Source organism: Leptidea sinapis, chromosome 29 (genome assembly GCF_905404315.1).
Source record: "Leptidea sinapis chromosome 29, ilLepSina1.1, whole genome shotgun sequence".
NCBI classification, from domain to species: domain Eukaryota; kingdom Metazoa; phylum Arthropoda; class Insecta; order Lepidoptera; family Pieridae; genus Leptidea; species Leptidea sinapis.
In genome coordinates this window covers 3,002,437-3,028,005 of record NC_066293.1, presented here as the reverse complement: position 1 = coordinate 3,028,005, position 25,569 = coordinate 3,002,437, and the positions used below count along the sequence as shown (strand labels likewise).

Here is a 25,569-nt window from a genome sequence, read left to right as displayed (position 1 = left end):
AAATATGACTTTTTATTTTTTCCTGTTTAATAGTATGCATATTTTGGACCTTTTTATAGATTTTCGTGCATATTTGCATGCATATTTTGGGCATTTTTTGTAGCATATAATCCGGTCTCTAATAATTTCAAATGCTAAAACGAAATGTTCATGCCTCGTGTTCGCGTCCGAGCTTCATATAACCGCATACAATAGACTTTGACCGCCACAGAATAAGGTGTTAATTTGAATGAATGTTTTAATGTTACCTGTATACAACGCTGCTCGGACTTATTTTGACGAACTTTTATGAAGATGTGTGTTTTATTAAGTGGTTTTTTATACGTCAATATTGCGTCCTCTTCAATATTTTTTTTATGGAAAAGGAGGTCAAACGAGCGTCTCCTGGTGTTAAGTGATCACCGCCGCCCACATTCTCTTGCAACACCAGAGGAATCACAGGAGCGTTGCCGGCCTTTAAGAAAAGTCTACGCGCTTTTTTTGAAGGTACCCATGTCGCATAGTCTTGGAAACACCGCACAAGGAAGTTCATTCCATAGCTTCGTTGCACGGGAAGGAAGTTCCATGAAAAACGCCACATATCCAGATGGTGGGAATGATATCCTAATTTGTAATAAATTTACTGGTGATGCAGAATCGCGTAATACCTTGCCGAAAGCGCCGTCGCCGAGTTCTCCGATCATGTCCCAGTACTCGGCGGGGTCGGAGTTGTCCCGAATGTTGCTGAAAACTTTCTTCTTTTTCGCGTCATTGCCGCTGCCGAGGTGGAGCACCTGGAACCGAGGAACTAATGTTAGTTTAATAGGTGAGGTATTTAGTCATGAACTTACCATAAGATATCCCAATTAATAGTTACATTTATTTAAGTTCTGTCAATATTTGAATACTATTTAATATAATTATCACTATGATTAAAAATAATTATAATAACATACATTATTAAGATCTTTCGATTTTATCTTGATTCGTGTAAGTTAGTTGGCACTACAGCAGTGCCAAGCGCTAAGTTCGAGTGGACATTACTTATTGTGAATTCTAAAGGGTGACGCTACCCAAATTGTGATTATTGATGGAAACTGTAAAATACAGATATTTTAATTTTATTTATTTAATTCAGGGCTGGGACAGACGCCTTAAAGTGACGTTTTCAGAAGACTGTAGTGCCATCTGTTAGTTGGCCCGAAAATTAAAGCTTTGTCAGCTGTCACTCGCTTTGAAACCTTTCAAATTTTCTTTATTTGTGTCACTGCCCACTGGTCATAAAATGGCGGCTACTTCTAGCGTTTGCTCATGTATGTAGCTCTCGTGTTCCATTTTGCATATTTACACTACTAAATCTATCCTTTATGTTCTATGTTGTGACAAAATTAAATAACAAACTCTACGCGCAATTTCAACATGGTAAAAAATTGCAACACCTACATTAAAAAGTATAGTTAGTTATTTAATTGCGTCACAACAAAAATGAATTTTATAATTTCGAGCTTATATAATATAGTTATTTTCGGGGCCAATCTCCAGATGGCGCTAGTTTTCAAATAGACAGCTATAATGCGTAGAGAGGGCTCTCTTTTCCCTATATATTATTATACTCTTTGATTTAATTAAATTACCCACCCCTTCTGCATTCGTTACCTTTTTGAGATTATTAAAGAAAGACATATTGTGTGTGTGTGAGCGCGTCGCCGACCGGCGCGCTACTGCTTCACCCGTCCTTACGCATCCTTACCCCGCGCCGCTGCATATGTCTGCGGACAAATATACAAACATACATAAACTATTACAATATACAACAGTCGTCGCAAAGAAATGTATATGCTGTCTGTACCTAGAACGCAGAATTATTATTGTGAACGTGGTAGAGGGTTTCTTGTGCCAAAACTGTTAAACATTACGCATAGGCCACGAACGAGTAAAAAAAGGACTCCACGCCGTGATATTAGCAAGTGAAGCACCGTTACGCTAATTTTTCTCCCTTAAATAATCATATATGACCACAAATACTTATAAAGTATCGTTTTTACACTTTTTCACAACGCACGACGACATTTTTAAAATATTTTATTGAGACAAACTAATCTGTCACAGACGATGACAATAATTCTCATAATGGCCGCCTATCGGCCTGTAGTGTAAGTGAGTGTGCGTAGGGCTATGTATTTACACGTTAATCGGCTTGTTTTGGTGCTACACTGTTATGTAAAGTGACACGGAGTCCTTATTTTTTACTAGTCCACATTAGAAATGAGCCCAATACATAAAGTGAATACAAAAGCAACATGCTAGCTCATTTGCTATAAAATTTAAAGGAAAGCCGGAGGTAATTTTAATACCTAAATAATTTTGGGAGCTGTTTCTCTGTTTTTCGGTCTGTTTGTGTATTTTATTGTGAATTTGTGAATAAAAGCTATTAATTATTATATTGTAGAAAATTAAAGGAGGAGAGGGTGGAGATATCTGTTTATGAAAGCGCGATATCTCACTGGCGTCGGTAACTTCGGCTTCAACCGTTCGCGTTGACGAGATAGGGCGTTAAGTATTCGGTGCAATTTTTGTTCAAATTCATATGCTTCATAAGATACATAATAGCTTTAAGGGTAATTGTATACACTTCTATAATAAAGTCCCAGCCACTGTTCAGGCATTATCTATAAAATATCCGGACGACCGAGCCTTGCTCGGATTTTTAAGAATGTACAAAACTTGAACAAAAAAAAAAAAACTAATAGGACTTCTGGATTCGAACCGGGGTCTTCTGCTTTCCGGATCACCCAATGTCCCATCTGAGCTGTAATAGTCTTGTATATAGTGGCGAAATTTTCCTTTGTATTCTAATGTTATTGTAGCTGTTTCTCATTCAAACATGGATAAAACCATTTTTTTTTAAATTGAAACCTAGCTAGATCGATTTATCACCCCCGAAATCCCCTGCATACTTAATTTTATGAAAATCGTTGGAGCCGTTTCCGAGATTCAGATTATATATATATATATATATATATATATATATATATATATATACAAGAATTGCTCGTTTAAAGATATAAGATAAATTTAAATGTTTTTTAAAAAACTGCTCTGTCGTAAATCCTATTACTCCACTGCTGAATATCTAAATTAATTGTTTATTTTATTATTTGATTGATTATTTTATAGCGATAGAAATGATTGTACAATATTGTATATTTTTATTGAAAAGAGCGCAAAAAAAGAATGCTGGGAGAGTTTCTTACGCCGCGTCTTCTCTCTCAGAGCGCCATTTATTTCCCAAGCGGTAGTAGTATCTAGTAGTTATTAGAAATGACATCAAAAAGAATTCTAAAGGAATCAATTTTGAGAAAATATATGCCTTTTATGCCTTTTTATGCCAAATATTAAATTGTTGTTGTCAAATTATTATTAGAAGCTTAGCACTATGGTGTGTGGCGGGAGGTATTCGATAAAATATCAGGCATACTGACTCAGAGCGAGAAAGGGTAAAATATCCCTATTATTGCTTCATGTTAACTTATAGACGTGAGTCAATCAATATTGTAACAAGGAGTTCTTATCCGCATATAAGAACTCATTGTTCTATAGTTGGCCGTCAAGTTAAAAAAATAGATTGTTCTTTTATAATTTAAAATATTGACGCGGATGAGAAGACAATCGAATAGTAATTGAACAACGAAAGAGATTAGAGAATGAAGTAAAGTAAGAACGGTCGCCCTTCGGCCTAATGTTTAATATCTTATATATAAAATTCTCGTGTCACAATGTTCGTTCCCGTACTCCTCCGAAACGGCTTGACCGATTCTCATGAAATTTTGTGAGCATATTGAGTAGGTCTGAGAATCGGACAACATCTATTTTTCATCCCCGTAAATGTAAGGGTGGTCCAGACGATTTTTTATTTTTTTGACATATTTTTTTAAATTTGTTTGATTATGAGTCAGCATTAAAAAATACATACAACTTCAAATTTTCACCCATCTACGATCAACAGTTACTTTTGTATCGCGATTTTAATATCGGCAGTACAACGTTTGCTGGGTCAGCTAGTTTATAAATATGTTTAATAGAAAGTGGGAAGAATAAGAATATAAAAGTAACAGAAAACATAAGATTGTTTTGTAAGGGAGGACCCACGCGCTATAATATTTACATATTAAACTTTGATCCTCTTTAATTACCTTTTTTAGTTTTTTTTTTATGGAATATCAAACGAGCGTACGGGTCACCTGGTGTTAAGTGATCACCGCCGCCCACATTCTCTTGCAACACCAGAGGAATCACAAGAGCGTTGCCGGCCTGTAAGGAAGGTGTACGCGCTTTTATTGAAGGTACCCATGTCGTATCGTTCCGGAAACACCGCACAAGGAAGCTCATTCCACAGCTTTGTAGTACGTGGAAGAACGCTCCTTGAAAACCTCACTGTGGAGGACCGCCACACATCCAAATGGTGGGGATGATATCCTAACTTGTGGCGTTTAGTTGCACTACAATCTTCCATAAATTTCCAAAAATTTTAAAGTCTGGCTGACCCGACAGGCTCTATTCATATTATAAAAAAAAAACTCTTTTCGTAAACTCTACTCACTGAAAGCAATATTTCCACCAAATTTTTAAGTATCTACGCCTTATGGTTCCAATGATGTAATATATAATATTGACACACTTTTACACAAATTATCTTGCCTTAAAATAGGCATAGCCTGTAGGTACTATGGGTGCAAGACAAAGATATATTTAATACAATATACTTACTTAAACATACATTTAAACATCCATGACTCGGAAACAAACATCCATATTCATCATATAAATGAATGCATCTACCGGGATTCGAACCCGAGGGCCGGGACCTCTAGCTTAGTACTCAGGGTCACTAACCATTTTGCTATAAGGGTTCTCAAATATCATAGATAAGAATAAAAGAGAGTGGAAATCTCTTATGAACTTCTTTATATACTTTTTAAATGAGTTTTTTTTCCGCAGTCATATCTCTCAACAAATAACTTTGTGGGAACGCGATATAACCGAGTTCCACGTGGGCAGAAGTTTCATTATTAATATTATATTTATATAGTTTATCACTGAGCGTGCGGAAACACCATACGATAACTTGTCTCCGGGTCGTTTCCACAGAAAAATGAATCATTTGTTGTAATGATTGGGTAGAAACAAAATATATACTAGAAGTCGCATCTTACTCTCGAGGATCGTCACATGATTATTTTATGACAATAGGGCGAGACGAGCAACACGTTTTGGTGATGGAAATATAATATAATATTGACACACTTTTTACACAAATTATCTTGCCCCAAGTTAAGCATATATAGCCTGTGTTATGGGTTACAAGACAATGATATATTTAATACAATATACTTAAACATACATAAATTCAAATAAACATACATAAATACATTTAAACATCCATGGCTCGGAAACGAACATCTATATTCATAATATAAATGCTTGCACCTACCGGTATTCGAACCGGAAATAGATACGCCCTGCCCATTACAATGCAGTGCCGCTCAGGATTCTAGAATATCCCGAAAATTCTGAGCGGCACTACAGTTGCGCTCGAGACCTTGAGACATAAGATGTTAAATCTCATTTGCCCAGTAATTTCACGGCAGTAAAAGGCGCCGTTGTGGAACCTATAATCTAGCCGTCATCCTGTACAAAAGACGATAAAATTTTAAAGATATAACTTTAATGAGTTTTTTTTTTTTGTTTTTCGCGCCACCGTGGTGTCCTTACGCTACCGAACTAGACATCATACAGACACCACACTGAGACAGTATCTAAATAGACCTTGAAGTGATATCACTACACAAATAAAATTTGAAAAACAAAATTTTATGAACGATGCAGGATTCGAACACCACGACCTCCGGCGTTCCGTGCCGGTGCTCTAACCAACTGAGCTAACCGTTCGAGTACTGCCTCGTTATAAAATTATGTTTGCTTTGTTCAACTCTCAGGTTATGGCCATCTACAGGATCTACTTTACAGTTGATAACCTGCTCAACCCCAATATTTGCATATTAGGAAATTGACTTGAGATGTCGCTCTTGTAAATCTAAACAATATGTTATGTTTTTCTTTAAATATAATAACCCTCACTTCTACTTGATATCACTACTTCTGTATGTAAGTAGGAAAAGAAATTTTGAGAGAAAAAAGTAACAGGGATGTGTGTTCATCCTTATTTTGCCTTAGCATTTCATTTTTTATTCACTACAAACCCAGTTAAAAAACAAAATACAACAGTGCACACGTGTTGCACGCAATTAACGGCCGTTCCCAATATTCGGTCTATCTCTTACTTGAGATAAAAATCGTAACTATCGTTGACTTTTCTGTGCCAATAAACTTATCGACGGTAACTCACCTTATCCGTACACGCTGTCTGTCAATGGGACGACGTATAACTTACCAGCGATAGAAGTTTGTCGATGGAAATTTCAATTCACGCGTCCCAATATAATGCGATAAGAATGACTTATCGGGTATATTGGGACAGCTTCAGATTATTGACAGCTAATTACTGACAGTAGAAGGTAGTAATTTAAGTAGCAGTAGTAACGTTAACCGCGGTTCCCAATATACTATGTACAGATAGGGATAGATTACTACCTTAATTAGCTACGTAATTAGCTGTCAATAATCTGAAGCTGTCCCAATATACCCGATAAGTCATTATTATCGCCTTATATTGGGACGCGTGAATTGCATTGACAGAAAGCGTGTACGGATGAGTTACCGACGATAAGTTTAGTTACGATTTTTTATCTCAAGTAGGCCACAACCGGGGATAGACTGAATATTGGGAATGGCCGGGAATTGGGAATACTAAACTATAAGTTGATCGAAGCTGTGCGTCAACGACAAGCACGCTCTAAGTTACACAAATAAACATTAGTCAAACAATGTTGACGACCCATATAGCCGAATGGTTAGTGACCCTGACTACTAAGCTAGAGGTCCCGGGTTCGAATCCCGGGATAGTTGCAATAATTTATATGATGAATATGGATGTTTGTTTCCGAGTCATGGATGTTTTTATGTATTTATGTATGTTTAAGTAAGTATATTATATTAAAAATATCGTCTTGTACCCATAGTACAGGCTATGCCTAGTTTGGGGCAAGATAATTTGTGTAAAAATATGCCAATATTAAAAAATCGGGCTGTCTGGTCGTCTATACGCTAATTGGCGTATATTCTATGATTATGACATCACCAGTGTCAACCTCGTTAGTCACCTCCGCGTCATTTGCAGAGCGGTGATGTTATTATCTATTGACGTCACTCCCGACGGCTTAGACCAGCACGGAAGCCTTTTAAAATGAGGTTTATCTCGATTTCTGGTGATACCACAAGTCCTATGGTAAAGTAAAAATATCTACGACTTTTGTTTTCCACGAAATTTTATGAAAATTCCTTCTTATTTTTTAAGTGATATATATCATTATATGATACATATGTATATACATATAACAACCTGTATAGCCGAGCGGTTAGCGATCCTACCTACTAAGCTAGAGGTCCCGTGTTCGAATCCCGGTAGGTGCAAGCATTTATATGATGACTAAACATCCATAATGTTTAAATGTATTTGTGTATTTTTATATGACGTATGTTTATATAAATTTATGTATGTTTAAGTAAGTATATTGTATTAAATATATCATTGTCTTGTAACCCATAACACAAGCTATATATGCATAACTTGGGGCAAGATAATTTGTGTAAAAAGTGTGTCAATATTATTATTATATTATATGTCTTAAATGAATAAATTCGAAAAGACAACCATTTTTCTCATCATCAGCAGATCATCATCATATCAGCCGGAACTAACTGAACAGCCACTGCTGGACTAAGGCCTCCACCAAAGATCGTTCTTGCGCTACCCTCATCCAACGTATTCCGGCGATCTTGACCAGATCGTCGGTCCATCTTGTGGGGGTCCTACTAACACTGCGTCTTCCGGTACGTGGTCGCCATTCGAGGACGACGACCCACTGCCACTACAGTTTTATCAGTGGGAGGCTCCCTTGCACCGGATGCCGGCTAGGTTATGGGTACCTCAACGGCGCCTATTTCTGCCGTGAAGCAGTGATGTGGAAGCATTACTGTGTTTCGGTCTGAAGGGCGCCGTAGCTAGTGAAATTACTGGGCAAATGAGACTTAACATCTTATGTCTCAAGATGACGAGCGCAGTTGTAGTGCCTCTCAGAACCTACTTTTGGGGTTCTCCAATAATCCTGAGCGGCACTCGATTGCAATGGACAGGGCATATAAATTACCATCAGCTGAACGTCCCGCTCGTCTCGTCCCTGATTTTCATAAAAAAAAATCGCAATCGTTTGGGCTATGTCGGTGACTTTGGTTCTCCTACGGATAAAAAAAAAAAAAAATTATTGAATAAGGCGTTACTTTGCGGAAATCCATAATTATACAAATTATTTAAGTTTTCTTTAGTGTTAATTCCGCCAATATTTGTCTCTAAAACAATTCGACACGTGTTTCGCCTCTACACGAGGCATCCTCAGGACGTGTTGTCTCGCCAAAATCTGGCACGAGACTGATATTTACTGTCTCTTAGCTGTATGCTGATTATAAATTTTTAATGCCATTTAGGAAGTCTCGTTGTAGCTATAGTTTTATCTGTCTACGATTGTAATTACGACCTTATCTATTAATCCTAAACAAACAATCAATTGAAATGCCTCTTAAGAATAAGTGCGTAGATACAGCGACGCGATAAAACTCATTTAAAAATAAATTTATAAAATAAGTAGTACTAATCGACAACATCTGGCGCGTTCATAAATTAGACTACAGACAATTTTTAAAAATACAGACTTTTGATACTGAAATGAAAAAAAAAATTGTTTTGTCAGAAGGCTCATTATGCAAAATCTTAGATCATTTTAAATACGTTTAGATAGACGGACTAGTATAAAAATAAGGAATCCGACCTTTCATAACAGTATAGCACCGAAACAAGCCGATTAAATGTGTAAATACATAGCCCCACGCACACACTTACACTACTACAGGCCGATAGGCGGCCATTATGAGAACTGTCATCGTCTGTGACACATCAGTTTGCGTCTCAATAAGGTATTTTAAAAATGCCGTCGTGCGTTGTGAAAAAGTGTAAAACGATACTATATAAGTATTTGTGGCCATATATGATTATTTAAGGGAGAGAAAATTGTGTAACTAGTATCTACCATAACCGAACACACACTAGCGTAACGCTTCACTTGCTAATATCACGGCGCGGAGTCCTTCTTTTATTACTCGTCCGTGGATAGACTATGACAGCTGTAAAAACGTCGAAAGAAATAGACTTTAGAACTAAACTCTATTTTGAGCAATTCACGCACACTAACATAAAGTGTCATACAAATCGCGAGTGTAAGACGTAGCTTGTCACGCACACTAAACAGGCCTGGCCTGTTTTTATCGGTTGTCTAACAGCAAGAGACTCTATCTAGAATTAGATTATCTAAGTGCAAGATATGGAATGGTTGGTGTTTATAAAGATAAACTACGTTAAAAAAACGGACTTTTCAGTTTTTGAAGTCGGTTTTTTGAAACGTAGTTTATTTTTTACGTTTTAGTGTCAGTAAATAATAATATATAGTCAATTTGAATGAAAACTCCAAAAAAAAAAGCCGTATACAGAAAACAATTATGTCATCGAGGTAGACGAAAATTTTCATATAAATGTTCATAAAATTAAAACTACTGGGCCAAACTACGTAAAATTTTTATGGGACCAAATGGCATTTATTTCGCATCAAACAAAAGAATTACGTAAATCAGATCATAAAAAAAATACCAATCGAATTGATAACCTCCTCCTTTTGGAAGTCGGTTAAAAAGAAAACAAGTTATAGCTATTTTAGTAGTGCGATATCTACTAATATGTTTAGTAGGTATCGCAGTATGTTGAATTTTTGGGAAACCGTAATATAATATAAGGGAAACCTGTTATTGGCATTATTATTGTAAAATATTATTAGTTATTTATCTAATCTGTAGGTAATATGCTGTTGGTTTTCTTAATAAAAAAAAGTAGAAAGAGTAGGTTGTAAGCATAGAGTGAGAATAAACTAGCTTCCTTGTGCGGTGTTTCCGGGACGATACGACATGGGTACCTTCAAAAAAAGCGCGTACACCTTCCTTAAAGGGCGGCAATCCTCCTGTGATTCCTCTGGTGTTGCAAGATAATGTGGGCGGCGGTGATCACTTAACACCAGGTGACCCGTACGATCGTTTGTCCTCCTTTAACATTAAAAAGAACTAATATATAGAATACCTGACAGCCCGATAATGCAGACTAATTTTATTTTGTTTGGTCAGTCTGTTATTGAAAAAAAAAACTAATGGAGCTAAGTAATATCGAGCGTGGTTGACTGTGTACGACTTGTCAATCAAAATCGGTTACAGTTACAATATATTCACTTTCCTTTTCTATCTTGCTGTATGTCCGATAGAGATGTGTCTGTCGCATTTGTTATTATTATTCTTTTCAATTACTGAATCGACCATAATATGTTCGGAAATAGTTGAGCTCGTGAGAAGAAGTACAAGAAACTCAACGGACATTCTTTTTAAACAAATAGAGTATTTTACAATGACTGTAATATACATAACAAATTAGTTTGTAAGGAGCTGCATCCGGTACTCCAGTAGGAGGCTCCTATGTACAGGATGCCGGCTAGATTATGGGTACCACAACGGCGCCTATTCTATGCCGTGAGGCAGTAATGTGTAAGCATTACTATGTTTCGGTCTGAAGGGCGCCGAAGTTAGTGATATTACTGGGCAAATGAGACTAGACAACTTATATTTACATTTAACTACAACTGCGCTCGTCACCCTCAAGGTGATAAGATATTAAGTATCATTTGCCCGGGTAATTTCACTAGCTACGGCGCCCTTCAGACCGAAACACAATAATGCGTACACATTACTGCTTCACGGCAGAAAAAGGTGTCGTTGTACATCCTGTTGTCATCGTTCATCCTGTGCAAAGACGCCTCCCACTGGTATTAGTAAGTTGTTCCACAATCCCAATTAGTATTGCTAATAATATAAAGGTAATTTATTGAAGTAGGCGTTACTTTGCGGAATCCATAATTATACAAATGATTTAAGTTTTCTTTAGTGTTAATTCCGCCAGTATTTTTTTTAAACAATTCGACACGTGTTTCGCCTCTACACGAGGCATCCTCAGACTTGGCCTTGGCCTTCTCGTGCCAGATTTTGGCGAGACAGCACGTCCTGAGGATGCCTCGTGTAGAGGCGCAACACGTGTCGAATTGTTTAAAAACAAATGTTGGCGGAATAACACTAAAGAAAACTTAAATCATTTGTATAAAGGTATTAATATTTTATATCAGCAAATTCAATAAACTAAAATCAATTACAGCCGATTTTTTATAGGCAACCTATCGGTTATAAATTACATTGCAAACTCACTCAACGATCATTTAAAAGCAGCATTATCAAAATATCAGATACCTGCAGAATCAAGCAGTGGGATCTTAGGCTATAAGTTAAAAAATTTAGATTTCGAATAAGTAATCACATATCATATACGAAAACCTTCTCCGAGACACACTGTTATGGTATAAGTAGTGATCCGATCGATTCAGTAGTTTTCGCAGTATTTTATATCTTTAAACGAGCAATTCTTGTATGTGTGTATGTATGTATATATAAATATATATATATACTAGGTGACCCAACAAACGTTGTCTTGCCGATATTAAAATCGCGATACAAAAGTAACTGTTGATCGTAGATGGGTGAAAATTTGAAGTTGTATGTATTTTTAATGCTGACTCATAATCAAACAAAATTAAAAATACATATTTCATGTGGACCACCCTTAACATTTAGGGGGATGGAAAATAGATCTCCGATTCTCAGACCTACCCAATGTGCACTCAAAATTTCATGAGAATCGGTCAAGCCGTTTCGGAGGAGTACAATGTTTAACACCATGACACGAGAATTTTATATATTAGATATATATGTGTGTGTGTGTATATATATATAATCTGAATTTCGAAAACGGCTCCAACGATTTTCATTCAGGGGATATCGCGGGCGACAAATCGATACCTATCTTTAAATTAAAAAAAATGTAGTTTTATCCGTGCTTGACATTGGGACATTGGGTGATCCGGAAAGCAGAAGACCCCGGTTCGAATCCAAACTCAGGCTCGGTCGCCCGGATATTAACCATTAATTGGTATAGATTGGGAATGTAATGTGCTATTAGGTCATTGACATAAATATTAAGACTATTAAATGATTGACAGCGTAAGACCCACGGGGGGAGACGAACCCCCAACAAGCACTAATCGGCTTAGGAGACAATCTTGTCAAGCCACGTAGAAAGTATTATATAAATAAGACTTGTGCAGTAAAAGTGCGCATAGGGAGTGGCACGCACTAAACAGCTAAGTACATTAGTGCGTGTACAGTCGCCGACACAAGTGGTGACTATTGTATTAGTCCTAGATAATTTATACGTCTTGATGGAGCCTTTTGCCGTGCTTTCCCGGGGCATAAAAAGAATGGGAAATTCCAGACCCAAGGGTAAAAAGGCATAAAAAGCATTTATTTTCTCAAAATTGATTCCTTTAGAATTCTTTTTGATGGAATTTCTAATATACTAGATACTACTACCGCTTCGGAAACAAATGGTGGTCTGAGAGAGAAGAACCGGCGACATTTAAATTTATTTATAGATTATGCCTGAACAGTGGCTGGGACTTTATTATAAAAGTGTATACGTTTACCATTAAAGCTATTATGTATCTTATGAACGTAAGAGGTCACAAGGGCATTTACCAGTGGGAGGCTTCTTTGCACAGGGATGCTTATGAGATTATGGGTACCACAACGGCGCCTTTTTCTCTCGTGAAGCAGTAATGTGTAAGCATTAGTGTTTCGGTCTGAAAGACGCCGTAGCGTGTGAAATAACTTACTTAAATGAGACTTAAAATCTTATGTCTCAAGGTGACGAGCGAATTTGTTTTTAATATACATCATACAGCAAAAACTTTATGATATTCTTGTTTGTTTTCTTTTACTGCCTTATTTTTTATGTATTATCCTCTATTTCGAGCTTTTGTTAGAATTTAACTTGTTTTACAATATTTTAATAATTATTAACAATACTAAGGACCCGAGAATGCCACAAGAGCATAGGCTGCGGTTAATACTTACCACAAGGTAATACCAAACTCTTGACCTTCCATAATCTTCAATAATAAATTAATATTATGCTAAACACTTGTGTGCGCGACTGTACAGGTGTAAAAGACACGTCTGTGACACGCTTTCCTTACACCTGACTCGTCTTGAGCGAATTCCTTTTACAGCCGCATCTCCTATTACTACTTTTACGTATACATTTCATTTTGCAGTTATTGAAATAGGACTATTCACATTATCCAAACATGGACTTAAGTGATTTTTATTATCATCTAGTTGAACCGAGAGACGTTGTTCTGTATATAATAAATAAAATAATGTTTTTTTATTAATTTGTCAATAATATATCATAACATCAAGAATTATTTCGCAAAATATGCTCCCTGTTGTTATAATTAAATTGTTTTACAGCAGAACTGTCAAACCGTGCGTCAATAAATTCTTAACTTTTATCTATTGGATCACATCATAAGATACATAATAGAGATAAGGGTAAATATTTACACTTTTATAATAAAGTCCCAGCCACTGTTCAGGCATTATCTATAAATAAATTATATAAATTTACGCATATTTAAATTATATGATGTATATTCCGAGTCATGGATGATTATAAGTATGTTGAAATAAGTATATTGTACACAGGCTTTGCCTATTTTGGGGCAAGATAATATGTGTAAAAGTGTATCAATCCTATTATAATAGTGTATCATAGATTAAGGATTGGTCTCCGCTGAACTCCAAATAGATACCGCAGGCGTAGTCGCAGTGCGGCAACTAATACTACGCCCAAGTGGGCGTACTCCAGCCAGTCTCGACCAATATGTGACGTTGACGTGCCAAATGTTCTGTTAAACTTTGCTAGAATTGAAACTAAAGTGCCGGGTTACGTAGTAAATCTTTGTAAAAATAATACTACAAGAAATAAAGACACTGGAATCACTAAGTATTTTGTATTTTATTAATTCAATGTAAAATAACACGAAGCGTATGTTACACAATTTGAAAGATGCCATTGAGTGTCAAGATGCCACGCACACAAGCATCTAATAGATGCTGTAATAAAATAGCTATTGTTCTTAGGTAGTGCGGTATGTAGTTGGAGCGCAGCGGAGGAGACCAATCCTTAATCTAAGGGTATAATATACAACTTCACACTTTTAGACATTCATTCATAAGTGTAATTCTTTGACCTACATAAATAAATGCTGTGAGAAAACATACTGTCTGGAACGAAAATATGCTAGATTTACGAATAAATATTGTAAGTTATAACTAAGCTGCATTTAATTATCGACTTGTTTCTCTGTGGTAATGGTGGGTTATCGCTTATGGAGCAATTTCTTATACTTATCTCAAAATTACTGAATTTCAGAATTGTTACACTTTGGAACTGAGGTATCGACATTAATTCGAAAACTGTACGGCCTGGTACGGCCCCGACCGCCTGAGCCCAGAGTCAAAGAATCCAGGAAAGAATGTCGTGACGAATGGATGTACGTTTTTTTTTTTATGGAATAGGAGGACAAACGAGCGTACGGGTCACCTGTTGTTAAGTGATCACCGCCGCCCACAATCTCTTGCAACACCAGAGGAATCACAGGAGCGTTGCCGACCTTTAAGGAAGGTGTACGCGCTTTTTTTGAAGGTACCCATGTCGTATCGTCCCGGAAACACCGCACAAGGAAGCACACGTAATATTCGAATTCAAAATAGTATGCCACACACCTGAGAAGAACGGGCGTAAGAAACTCAGCGGATTTCTTACTTGACCGACTTCAAAAAAGGATAAGGGACTACGCGCACTTATCAGCATAGAAAACAACAATTTTGTATGGAGACGTGTAAGCGTCGATTCAGCTTTCCGCTTCCATTCTGCTTTCGCGGCAAACCAGCATGAAATGAGGATAAATGTTCGCCGTCGAATGCGGCGGAACAGCTCTTTACAGGGATGGTTCGCGACTCCTTGTCGACAAGTTGCGACCTGTATTGATCCTGCATTGATCATTATGCACGCAAACATTAAAGAGTGCAGACGTGATTTAAAGTTCCGTACGCGGCTGATAGAAGCAGAGCTGTATAAGTGTGACCAAATTCGTTCAGCGAAACGCGAATGGAGCTGAATAAGTGCGCGTAGTCCCTAAGGTTGTCATTTCGACTGTATCAAAAAAACTCAGCAAGCTTCTTACTTAACCGACTTCAAAAAAGGAGGACCTTGTCATTTCGACTGTATTTCTTATGTTTATTACGTCAGAACTATCGACCGATTTTGATTAAGAAAAAAAATTATTTGAGAGCTGGTGCTTCCCGTGTTAAGTTTTTTTAGTGCATATTATATTGTTTAGGAACAGTTTTTTTCGAAGTCTGTTGTTTCATCTCATATCATCATACAACAATATAACATCGTACAATAAAAATTATTATTTAATAGCCTGAGAGTGGTCGCTCCATTCCCAATCTGTGTTATCATCATTAAGAAAGTCATACCACACAAAAATTTCTTAACAATTATTTTGAATTTCGTAATACATTTGTTTTGAACATTTTCTGGGATATTGTAGTAAAAATTAAAATAATTTCTGACTACCCTCTGTAAGACTAATGGCATTGTATATATGTTAAATGATTTAGATATCACCTTTGTCACATAACGCAAGTGTTCAGCTGAGTTCTTATCTCTAAGATGTTACAATGATAACATGAGATAAACTCTTATCTGACACATAATTTCATCTTAAAGTAGGTACATTACTCCTGTAACTTTCTAAATATTTTTCAACGAATATACGGGTGAACATTTTGCTTGTACCCTCGAATATTCATATTACACATTTGAAATATCAATACAAAATACGATATTGCCCCCATTTTACCGGAGATTTCATCCGAGGAATGTGCACTATCTATGCCTTTAATCAATCATTGAGTAACACAGTAAGGGACGAGACGAGCAGGACGTTCAGCTGATGGTAATTGATACGCCCTACCCATTACAATGCAGTGCCCCTGAGGATTCTTGAAAAACCCAAAAATTCTGAGCAGCTGACTCATTTGCCCAGTAATTTGACCAGCTACGGCGCCTTTCAGACCGAAACAGTAATGTTTATTGCTATTACTGCTTCACGGCAGAATTAGGCACCGTTGTGGTACCCATAATCTAGGCGGCTTCCTGCGCATTGGAACCTCCCACTGGTAAAGAAAGTTTGATGTAGAACCCACTTAATACGATCACATTTAATACGATTTCTCGCATAATACGCCATTTTACGCCAGTCCCTGCCATTTAAGACAATATGTTTTATCTTCCATTGGTGGCAATGGCACACTACGAAATTCAATGAACTGAAGAACTTATTGAGAATGTAAACACAAAAAGGAGCCCTAAGTGAGAATGCTAAAGATGAAGAGGAGTCAACTCCAATTTTGTCAATCGCTCAAATCAAACTTGAAAATTCTGATTTGCACTACAATTGTGCTCCTCACATTGAGACATAAGATGTCAAGTCTCATTTAGTAATTCAGTTTTTCACTATTTATCATTTAATTCCCAGTAATTCACTATCTACGGCACCCTTCAGTTTTGTTTAGTTTACACATTTACTGCTTCATGGCAGAAATAGGTGCCGTTGTGGTACCCACATCTAGACGGCATCCTGTGCATAGGAGCCTCCTACTGTTAGTGTTTTTTATTTTTGAAAGCAAATGCACATTTAATTGATGCTCTCACAGTTACACCTGCCAAGAATTTCATAGGTTGTGTGTGAACTTCACCAAATCACACTGGGCTCATAAAGGGCTGCACCCTAGATGTTTTCAAGCAAAATAGGTACCACAATATATACCACAAAACAGGAGTCAATACTGAAATCTTAATATATATAAATTATGTGATAAGTTGTTTGTCAGCGATGGACTCACTAAACTAATGAACGGATTTTGAATGGGGATTACTTCATGGAGTGCAGTTTAGTCCAACTTAGTTACATATTTGGTTATCTTTATAACTAGCTGACCCAACGGATGCTGTTGAGTCAATAGAAAAAAAATATAATGTAAGTATTCGGGAATAATGATGTCTTAAGCCATCAAAAAATGTGTAAAGAAAGATGTATTTCTGAATGACCTATATGATCCTACCCTTCAACAACCATTTGTTTGTAGTAGGAAAGATGGTGCGGGGGGAGGGTTGTTGATAAGAATTAATTAATATTTGTGAAAACAGCTTTTACATTACCACTTTATGTTTTTAATGATGGATATATTATGTTTTCCTTAAGAGATAACCTTTGTGGACTTTTCTGTAGATGTATATAAAATACACAATTCCAACATGCATTATGTTTTTATATTATCTCAAAGCTATCAGACGGCTCTCTTTTTTCCAACACCTCCAACAAATATCATTAAAGTATTCAAAATCTCACTCAAAAATCAATCACACACAAAATGGACCCATACTAGTGCTTTAACTGCGGAAACATGAGCCCCTATACCATACCATATACAAAAAACTAAACAGAACCTTAACAACGTAGCTTTTGAGTTTATACAGACAAACAGACAGAGACGGCGGAGTCTTTGGTTTTATAATATGTAGTGATTATAGCTTTTAGGTATTTAAAAACATCACTGTATTGTAAATATTATTGAAGACAAATGACTAATGGATATCCAAATCACCAATGATGTCATCTCACAACTATATAATAAATATTAACTTTATTGTGCTAAACATAGAATCTATGATAAACTAGTGCCGTTTACTCAATAGTAGGCTTAACAAATCGGAGCAACTTAACCCAGCAATAAGATATGTGAGGGGAGTGATGTAGAAAATTATTTTTGTTTGTTTTGAAAATGAGGGATGACAAGCAGGACGTTCAGCTGAAGGTAACGGATAATGCCCTGCCCATTATAAAGCAGTGCCACTCAGGATTTTTAAAATGCAAAAATTCTGAGAAACACACTTGGGCCCATTACCTTGAGTCACACAATTTCACTAGGTACAGCTCCCTTCAGACCAATACACAATAATGCATACACATTACTGCTTCAGGGCATAAATAGGCACCGAGCCTCCAACTGGTGAATATTGATGCACCTATAGTTCCCAATTCACTATTAATATTCTGTTTTAATTTATTTTTGTGACACTTTTGATCAATTGTGTTCAATTAAAGTCATCGTGTAATTTAATATTTTTAAGCTTCCAAAAGTCACTAAAACAATCCTATTTAAAGTGATTATTTCTATTGTGAAATTACCAAGTAGATTCAATGGTTTTTTTCGTTTTTTGTACTTAGACCAAGAGCCCATTACAGGAAAGTTGTTTGTTGTTGCTAATATAATATAATACTAAATATGTCAGTATCTGTCTCTACTCTGTGATATTACCTAAGAGGATGTGTGGAAGTATCATATACATCATACAAATATTGATTAAAAATTATGATTACATAGCTATTTATACAATTGAAACTGAGCTATTTATATAAGATGACCTTCTACTAGGTAGGTACAGTTTTAAGGTAAAGAAGCGCATAATGTTGTCAGTATGAGTAAGTCATGTGATAGAAAGAGAGGCAATAGTTGGTTAACAGCGCTGTGCAATCTGAATTGCACCTTATTGTATGGCCGTAAGAATCCCTGCTTATTTCATTGATTTTGAAGAGTAAGCCTTCTGTACTTAAACTATTAAATATTCTCTGCTGATATTATGTGTATATGACTATAAATCTGTCTGTTGATAATCCATAACCGTATGATTTGCAATAAAAATTTAGGCTCACACACTTTGTAGAATCTTCCCCTGGCTACAGTTATTCTGAACTAACGTAGGGCTTAAGCCTTAAAGCATACCCTCACATCAAAGTAAACACATGTATTAGACTCTGGCATTGCAGATGTCCTTGTAAATGGTTCTCACTCAACATCAGGTCTACTTCTTTTGCATTTGTCCCTCTAATAATAAAAAATTAACAATACAATTGTTTATTTTAAAATATAGGCATGACTTTATGTGTGATCAGTACAAATAAATATGACACAATTCCAAGACTAGCTATAGATATATTTACACACCAATAACATAGGAATGCTGCTTGACAAGTTACTAATAATAAAATAAATTAATTATAGACATGTATGAATCAGACTGCAGAGCATTCAATATACGAATTAATAATGACGACTAATAATGTATTTTTATATATAAGTCTGTGAATTAGGTACGAAATCATATTGGAAAACTATGTTTTGTAAATTAGATCCACAGGATAACAATCATATTAAACTAGAAGTCAATATTTGGTTATTTATGGTATATAATGCAGTCAGCTATCAGCTATAAATATTAAACGGATAGCATGAGAATGAGGAACTTTACGAATATTAACCTCGCCTGCAAAAGACACGAACATAAAATTCAGATACGACTCACCTACTAAGTCAAATAACTCAGAATGCATAGTATCCTAATTCCAACACATATGTTCAATTCAATAACGATAACGTGATAGAAGTATAACTAAGCTCTACATTTTAATGATTAATTAAGTTAAATTATACGATAGGTGAAAGGACATACCTTGTTTAGACTTTTAAAAGCTTATAAATAAATAATCCCAACGATCACAATCTTGAAATATCTCACTATTCAACACTTAACAAGTTCACAAAATGTTGTATGTTTACAAAAATTTGGAAAACCACGATTATTTTTAACATTTAATAAATATGTATGCGGCGGATGTTTCTAATCACTATCTCGTGAAAGACGCCATTTTGATTTCGTCAACTACGTTTGTCATAGCATAGCATAGATAGCTATAGACATTTTTTTTTGGTTCTGCTCGTCCATCTGGACAGGCAAAGGGGTCAAAAGCCCATACAGCCAAGTCTTCATTTTTATTTTTCTATTCTTCACGTTACACAGCTTATTCAAAGTCAAGCTAAGTATTTATATAATCTTCATCTTCAAACATAAATAGTACAATTTCCTATAAAAGTAGTATTTCGTGTTCTTCATGTTTCATTTTCTTCATATACATATAGGTTCGCATGAAGACCGAAGCCAAGTCTTTTATTGATAATATTCTTGTTCCAATGAAGATCAAGCTTAGCCCCTTATTTTTAATAATAAACTTTTATGATATAATACTAAAATATAAATCTCATATACGTTATAAGAAATATATTATACATGAATTATAAGTAATAATGATGAATATTAGTTGAATATAATTATAAGGTAAAATGAAACTAATTTAAGGTATAGCTACAAATACAATATTTACATTTATACATTAAAATTTACATTATAAACACAAGTCCAATAAAATTTATGGACGAATATGTTTTAAGTCTGTGTAAGGGATTGTGTCAAAAGCCAAGCCGTATATTCAAATTTCGCCTACCGTTGAAACTATAAATTTGTAAAGCGGCACGAAGCAGTCATAAGTTTTCAATAACTGCTGAAGTGAGCGCGGGATGTCTTCAGCATTCTTATAAATATCCAAGAGGCAATCTATCAATGTAAATCTTTGAAGATTATATTGGGGACAGTCAAAGAAAATGTGATCTTTTAAACAAACCAGGGAGGAGAGATTTCGTTTTTAATGTCGGATAACCATTTGCCCTTTGTTTAAACAACTTGTTGCCAATAATTCTGAAAGTCTTGCAAGAATGTACCTTTAAAATGAGACAGTGCATCTGTGTGTCAAAGTAGTATGTATCTGATTACTATTCACAATAGATTTAGCAAGATAATCAGCTTGTTCATTTCCTTCCACGCCTATGTGTGAAGGAGTCCAGAATAAAACAATAGCTTTTGTTAGGGATAAGCATTGATATTTGTCTCTAATATTGTAAATGATGAAATTAGTTGTAACATTACATTTAGAATATTGTAAAGCTTTTAAAACACTTATGCTATCTGTTATAACAATCCAATTATTATATGACTGTTCTCCAATATATTCTAGAGCAGCATATATGGCAGCACATTCTGCTGTGTACTAGCCAAGGTATTTAACCTATGACCAAACCCACTCCGCAGTTGTATATCATAAACTGCCATAGAGACAGCAGTATTACTTTTAGATCCATCAGTATAAAGTTGGTTATAATTTTGCCACTCTGACAGCATACTATATACATCTTCCTTATATTTTAATGATTCATTAATAATTATTTTAATAGGTGTATATTTTGAATTATAAGAATTTAAATAACATGGCCAAAGAATACTAGAAAATAGATTATGATCACAAGAAAAATGTAACAAATCAGAGATGCCTTCTACTTGATAGTAGGAATTATTGTCAGTTTGGTTAATATAGTCCTGTATCTTTAATAGGAGTGGATGATTATTAATAGAAGTTAATTTGAGAAAGAATTTTGTTTGTAGATATTTGAATCTAAGAGCTAGTGGGGGAATATTACATTCTAAATTCAAATTCAAATATTTTTATTCAAAATAGGATTTATAATCACTTATTGAACGTCAAAATCTACCACCCATTCAAAAGAGACTGCCTCAGACCTGAGAAGAATGGGCGCAAGAAACTCAGCGGGCTTTATTTTTTATATAAAATATGGATTACAATGTAATATCGTACAATAAACATTAATAATTAAAGAGCCTGAGGGTGTTCGCTTTAATCCCAGTCCGTGGTGTCATTAAGAAAATCATTTATGCTATAATAACCTTTCCCACACAAACATTTTTTAAAAATTCTTTTAAATTTCGTAACACATTTGTTTTTGTACATTTTCCGGGATCATATTGTAGAAGCATATACATCGCCCAACAAAAGACTTACTAACTCGACCCAACCGAGTAGTAGGCATAACAAGTTTATGTTTGTTCCTCGTGTTAACATTATGAATGTCACAGTTTCTAGAAAATTCCTCAATGTGCTTATGAACATACAAAACATTATCAAAAATGTATTGAGAAGCAACAGTCAAAATGTTTATTTCTTTAAATTTTTCTCTTAATGATTCTTTAGGACCTAGGTTATAAATCGCGCGAATAGCCCTCTTCTGCAGCACAAAGATAGTATTAATATCGGCCGCACTGCCCCATAACAATATACCATAGGACATAATACTATGAAAATAACTAAAGTATACTAATCTCGCCGTATCTATGTCAGTTAACCGTCTGATTTTCTTAACCGCATATGCTGCAGAACTAAGCCTATTCGCCAATCCTTCAATATCCCCCACTGCAATTTGGAATCAAGAGTAATGCCAAGAAATATAGCAGATTCCACTGGTTTTACGACCTCTACATTTAATAAAATATTCGCATCTACATTTTTGACATTTGGCGCGGTGAATTTAATATATTTGGTTTTATGATTATTTAACAATAAGTTATTGGCGCTAAACCAGTACACGATGTCAGATAGATAGCATTGTTTAATTCTTCATTTAAAACTTGGCTTCGTTTCACTTTGAATATAAGTGAAGTGTCATCCGCAAACAATACCACCTTGTGTTTTTTTCTACAAGGTTAGGTAGATCATTTATATAAATTAGGAAGAGGAAGGGTCCAAGAATAGACCCTTGTGGTACCCCCATACCGAGAGGAGTCCCAGGAGATCTGCTGCCATTCACCTCGACCCTCTGAATCCTATTATTTAAATATGAGATCAGAAGATCGAGTGCAGATCCTCTTATACCATTCTACTTGTAATGATATAATAGGAGTAGACCTAAAAGCGCCTGTTATGATCCTTAAGCATTTATTTTGTATTTTATCTAATTTATTCACTAATGCAATTGCTCCACCATAACAAAAGAAGGCATACTCAAAATGGCTACGGACTAATGACTTATATAGTGTTAGCAAGATGCATGGGTCTGCACCCCAATATGTACCAGCTAATGATTTCAGAATATTGCAGGCCTTTAATGCTCGATTTTCTAATATTTCAACATATTTGTGCCATCTAAAATTACTTAAAAACGTAACTCCTAAAAACTTTATTGAATTATCTATTGAAATTTCCTGAGTACCATAATATATTTTTGCATCTCTTATTCTTATAGAATGCTTTGAAAATATTACTACTTTGCTTTTGTCAATACTGACCTCAAGATATTGAAAATAAAGCTCCAATTTTTTGAGTGCTATATCTCTCTCTATATGAATATCGAGAACCTATTAATTGGTTATTGACTCTAACATAAAGTTTACGACCATGCAAGAAATTGAATATCAAACTAACTATTTTTTCAGGGACATTTAAGGATAGAAGAATGGGTGATAATTGTTCTAAATCAACATTATTAAATGTTCCTACAACATCCAAAAAAACACCAGCCAATATCTTATTGTCAATCTGGGCACTATGGATGTCAAGACATAAATGCCGTATACTCTCACAAGCAGAACGACCACATCGAAATCCAAATTGTTTTAGGTAAGAGGTTGTTACTTTCAATATAAAATATTAATCTCTGTTTTATTAATTGTTCAAAAATTTTACCAACACACGAGCTTAGTGTGATAGGACGATATGAATCAACTGAACTAGAATCTTTCCCATGCTTTAAAATTGGAATTAGACAGTCTGTTTTCCATTCTTCTGGAATAATGGAGTTCTTCCATAGGAGATTTAATATTTTTAGAAACTTATTTAAGTTAGAAGAGTTTAGGAGTTTAAGCATTTTATAGGAGAGCCAATCCAAACCGCATGCAGAGTCCTTTCTTGATGATAGACCAGCTTTTAATAATTCTTCAATAGTAAAAGGGGCAATCATAAAAGAGTTGGTGCTATTTAAAGGATGATTATTGTGAATAATTGTCAAATTTGGTACTGTATCTGGATTATATTTGTGTAAAAAGTTGAATATCCAATTATTGCTAGAGAAACAATTATTATTAGAATAAAAGTTCTTAAATTTCCTCATTTTTGTCCAAATCTGTTTCATTGGTGTTAACCTATTTATGGTGGAGCAAAAATCTGTCCAGGATTTACGACGTTCAAGTCTTAATATACATTTTTTCTTTGCTTGAGCTTGCTTAAAATGAATGTAGTTTTGGATATTGCAATTTGATTTGAATAACAGATAAGCCTGTTTGCAATCTTCTACCACCTTAGTACATTGCCCATTCCACCAGGGAAGTTGTCGCTTTCTTTTAGGTAGATTAGTAATATTGTTACAGTGGTAGTTTGTTTTAGGTACTGAATTTTCTACCACTCTAAGAATTATGGAACAGAAGTTATTGTAAGACTTCTGTAGATTACAATTATTTATATCAAATTGTTTTAACAAGTCATTTACTAAGTTCTCATATTGGTCCCAATTTACTATGTTCAGATTACTGTGTGGAGGAATGTTGGATGGAATTGAAGAAGATTCAGTTTCCGACACTACCATGGAAAATTTTGTGATTGTAGGCAAGTGATAGCTGCCCAAAGAGTCCTGATGAACTTGCCATTCACAGCACAGGAATAATGAAGATGATACTATTGTTAGATCTAGTCCATTTGGTCTCCAAGAATTAGTACCCACTGTAGTTGGTTGATCATTATTTAAGAGCAGTAAGTCATTATCGTCCAGTACATCCATGATGTCTCTACCTCTAGAATTGGTTCTATTGCAACCCCAAATGGTATGGTGAGCATTAAAATCACCAGCAATTATTAGTGATTCTATTAAATTTAGAATTGCCAAAGTTAGGTACACTGTTGCCAGGACTATAAAAGCTAACAATTGAGATGTCTTTTTGTTTGTATTTAATTTTGATTGCTACTTTTTGCAAGGAGTTATCAGAAAATGTTTCTAACTTTTGAAAATAAATGCCATTTCTAACAAAAATTGCTACACCATTGTGATCATTACCACAATCATTTCTTAGTATTGTATAACCTCTGATAGAAAACTGTATATTTGGTTTAAGCCAAGTTTCTGGTATAAGTGCTATGTGCATGTCCTGCTCATAAAGTAGGTTTTGAAGCTCAAGTCTGTTACTGAACAGATTTTGAGCATTCCACTGTACTATGTTAAGTTTGTGACAGTTTAATGTGACGTTTTATTTTTAATTTGTATGGTGTCCTTAATAGCTGAACTAATTGCGTGTGAGCTAATGCTTTGATTCTGTGTTTTATTTAGTGTAATGACTTTTATTATTGATCTGTGATAAGGTTCATTGCTGCTGGATTGGATAAAATTAAATTAATGATGTCTTGTGTGTTCTCTGTCTTATTGAGTGATGGAAAGTTTGTTGGATGTTTAAATGAATCTGATAATGGTGTTTTACTTTTATTTTTACTATCCAATATCTTTTTCTGTTTTATAGGGCAT

General features: G+C 35.2%; 2 protein-coding genes across 4 annotated transcripts in view; one reads left to right on the top strand and one right to left on the bottom strand.

The window, feature by feature from the left end:
- Positions 1-20,022, bottom strand: part of LOC126973220 (serine/threonine-protein kinase 10) — a 73,107-nt gene extending 53,085 nt beyond the window's left edge. For all 3 annotated transcript variants that reach the window (XM_050820409.1, XM_050820407.1, XM_050820408.1), the window contains exons 1-3: positions 19,835-20,022; positions 1,636-1,748; positions 648-773 (exon numbers count right to left, since the gene is read on the bottom strand). In XM_050820409.1, the coding sequence (XP_050676366.1) occupies positions 648-773; positions 1,636-1,662 (153 nt within the window). In that variant the 5' untranslated portion in view covers positions 1,663-1,748; positions 19,835-20,022. The remainder of the gene's footprint in view (positions 1-647; positions 774-1,635; positions 1,749-19,834) is intronic.
- Positions 1-25,569, top strand: part of LOC126973288 (vesicle transport protein GOT1B) — a 276,130-nt gene that overhangs the window by 210,010 nt on the left and 40,551 nt on the right. The window lies entirely within an intron of this gene.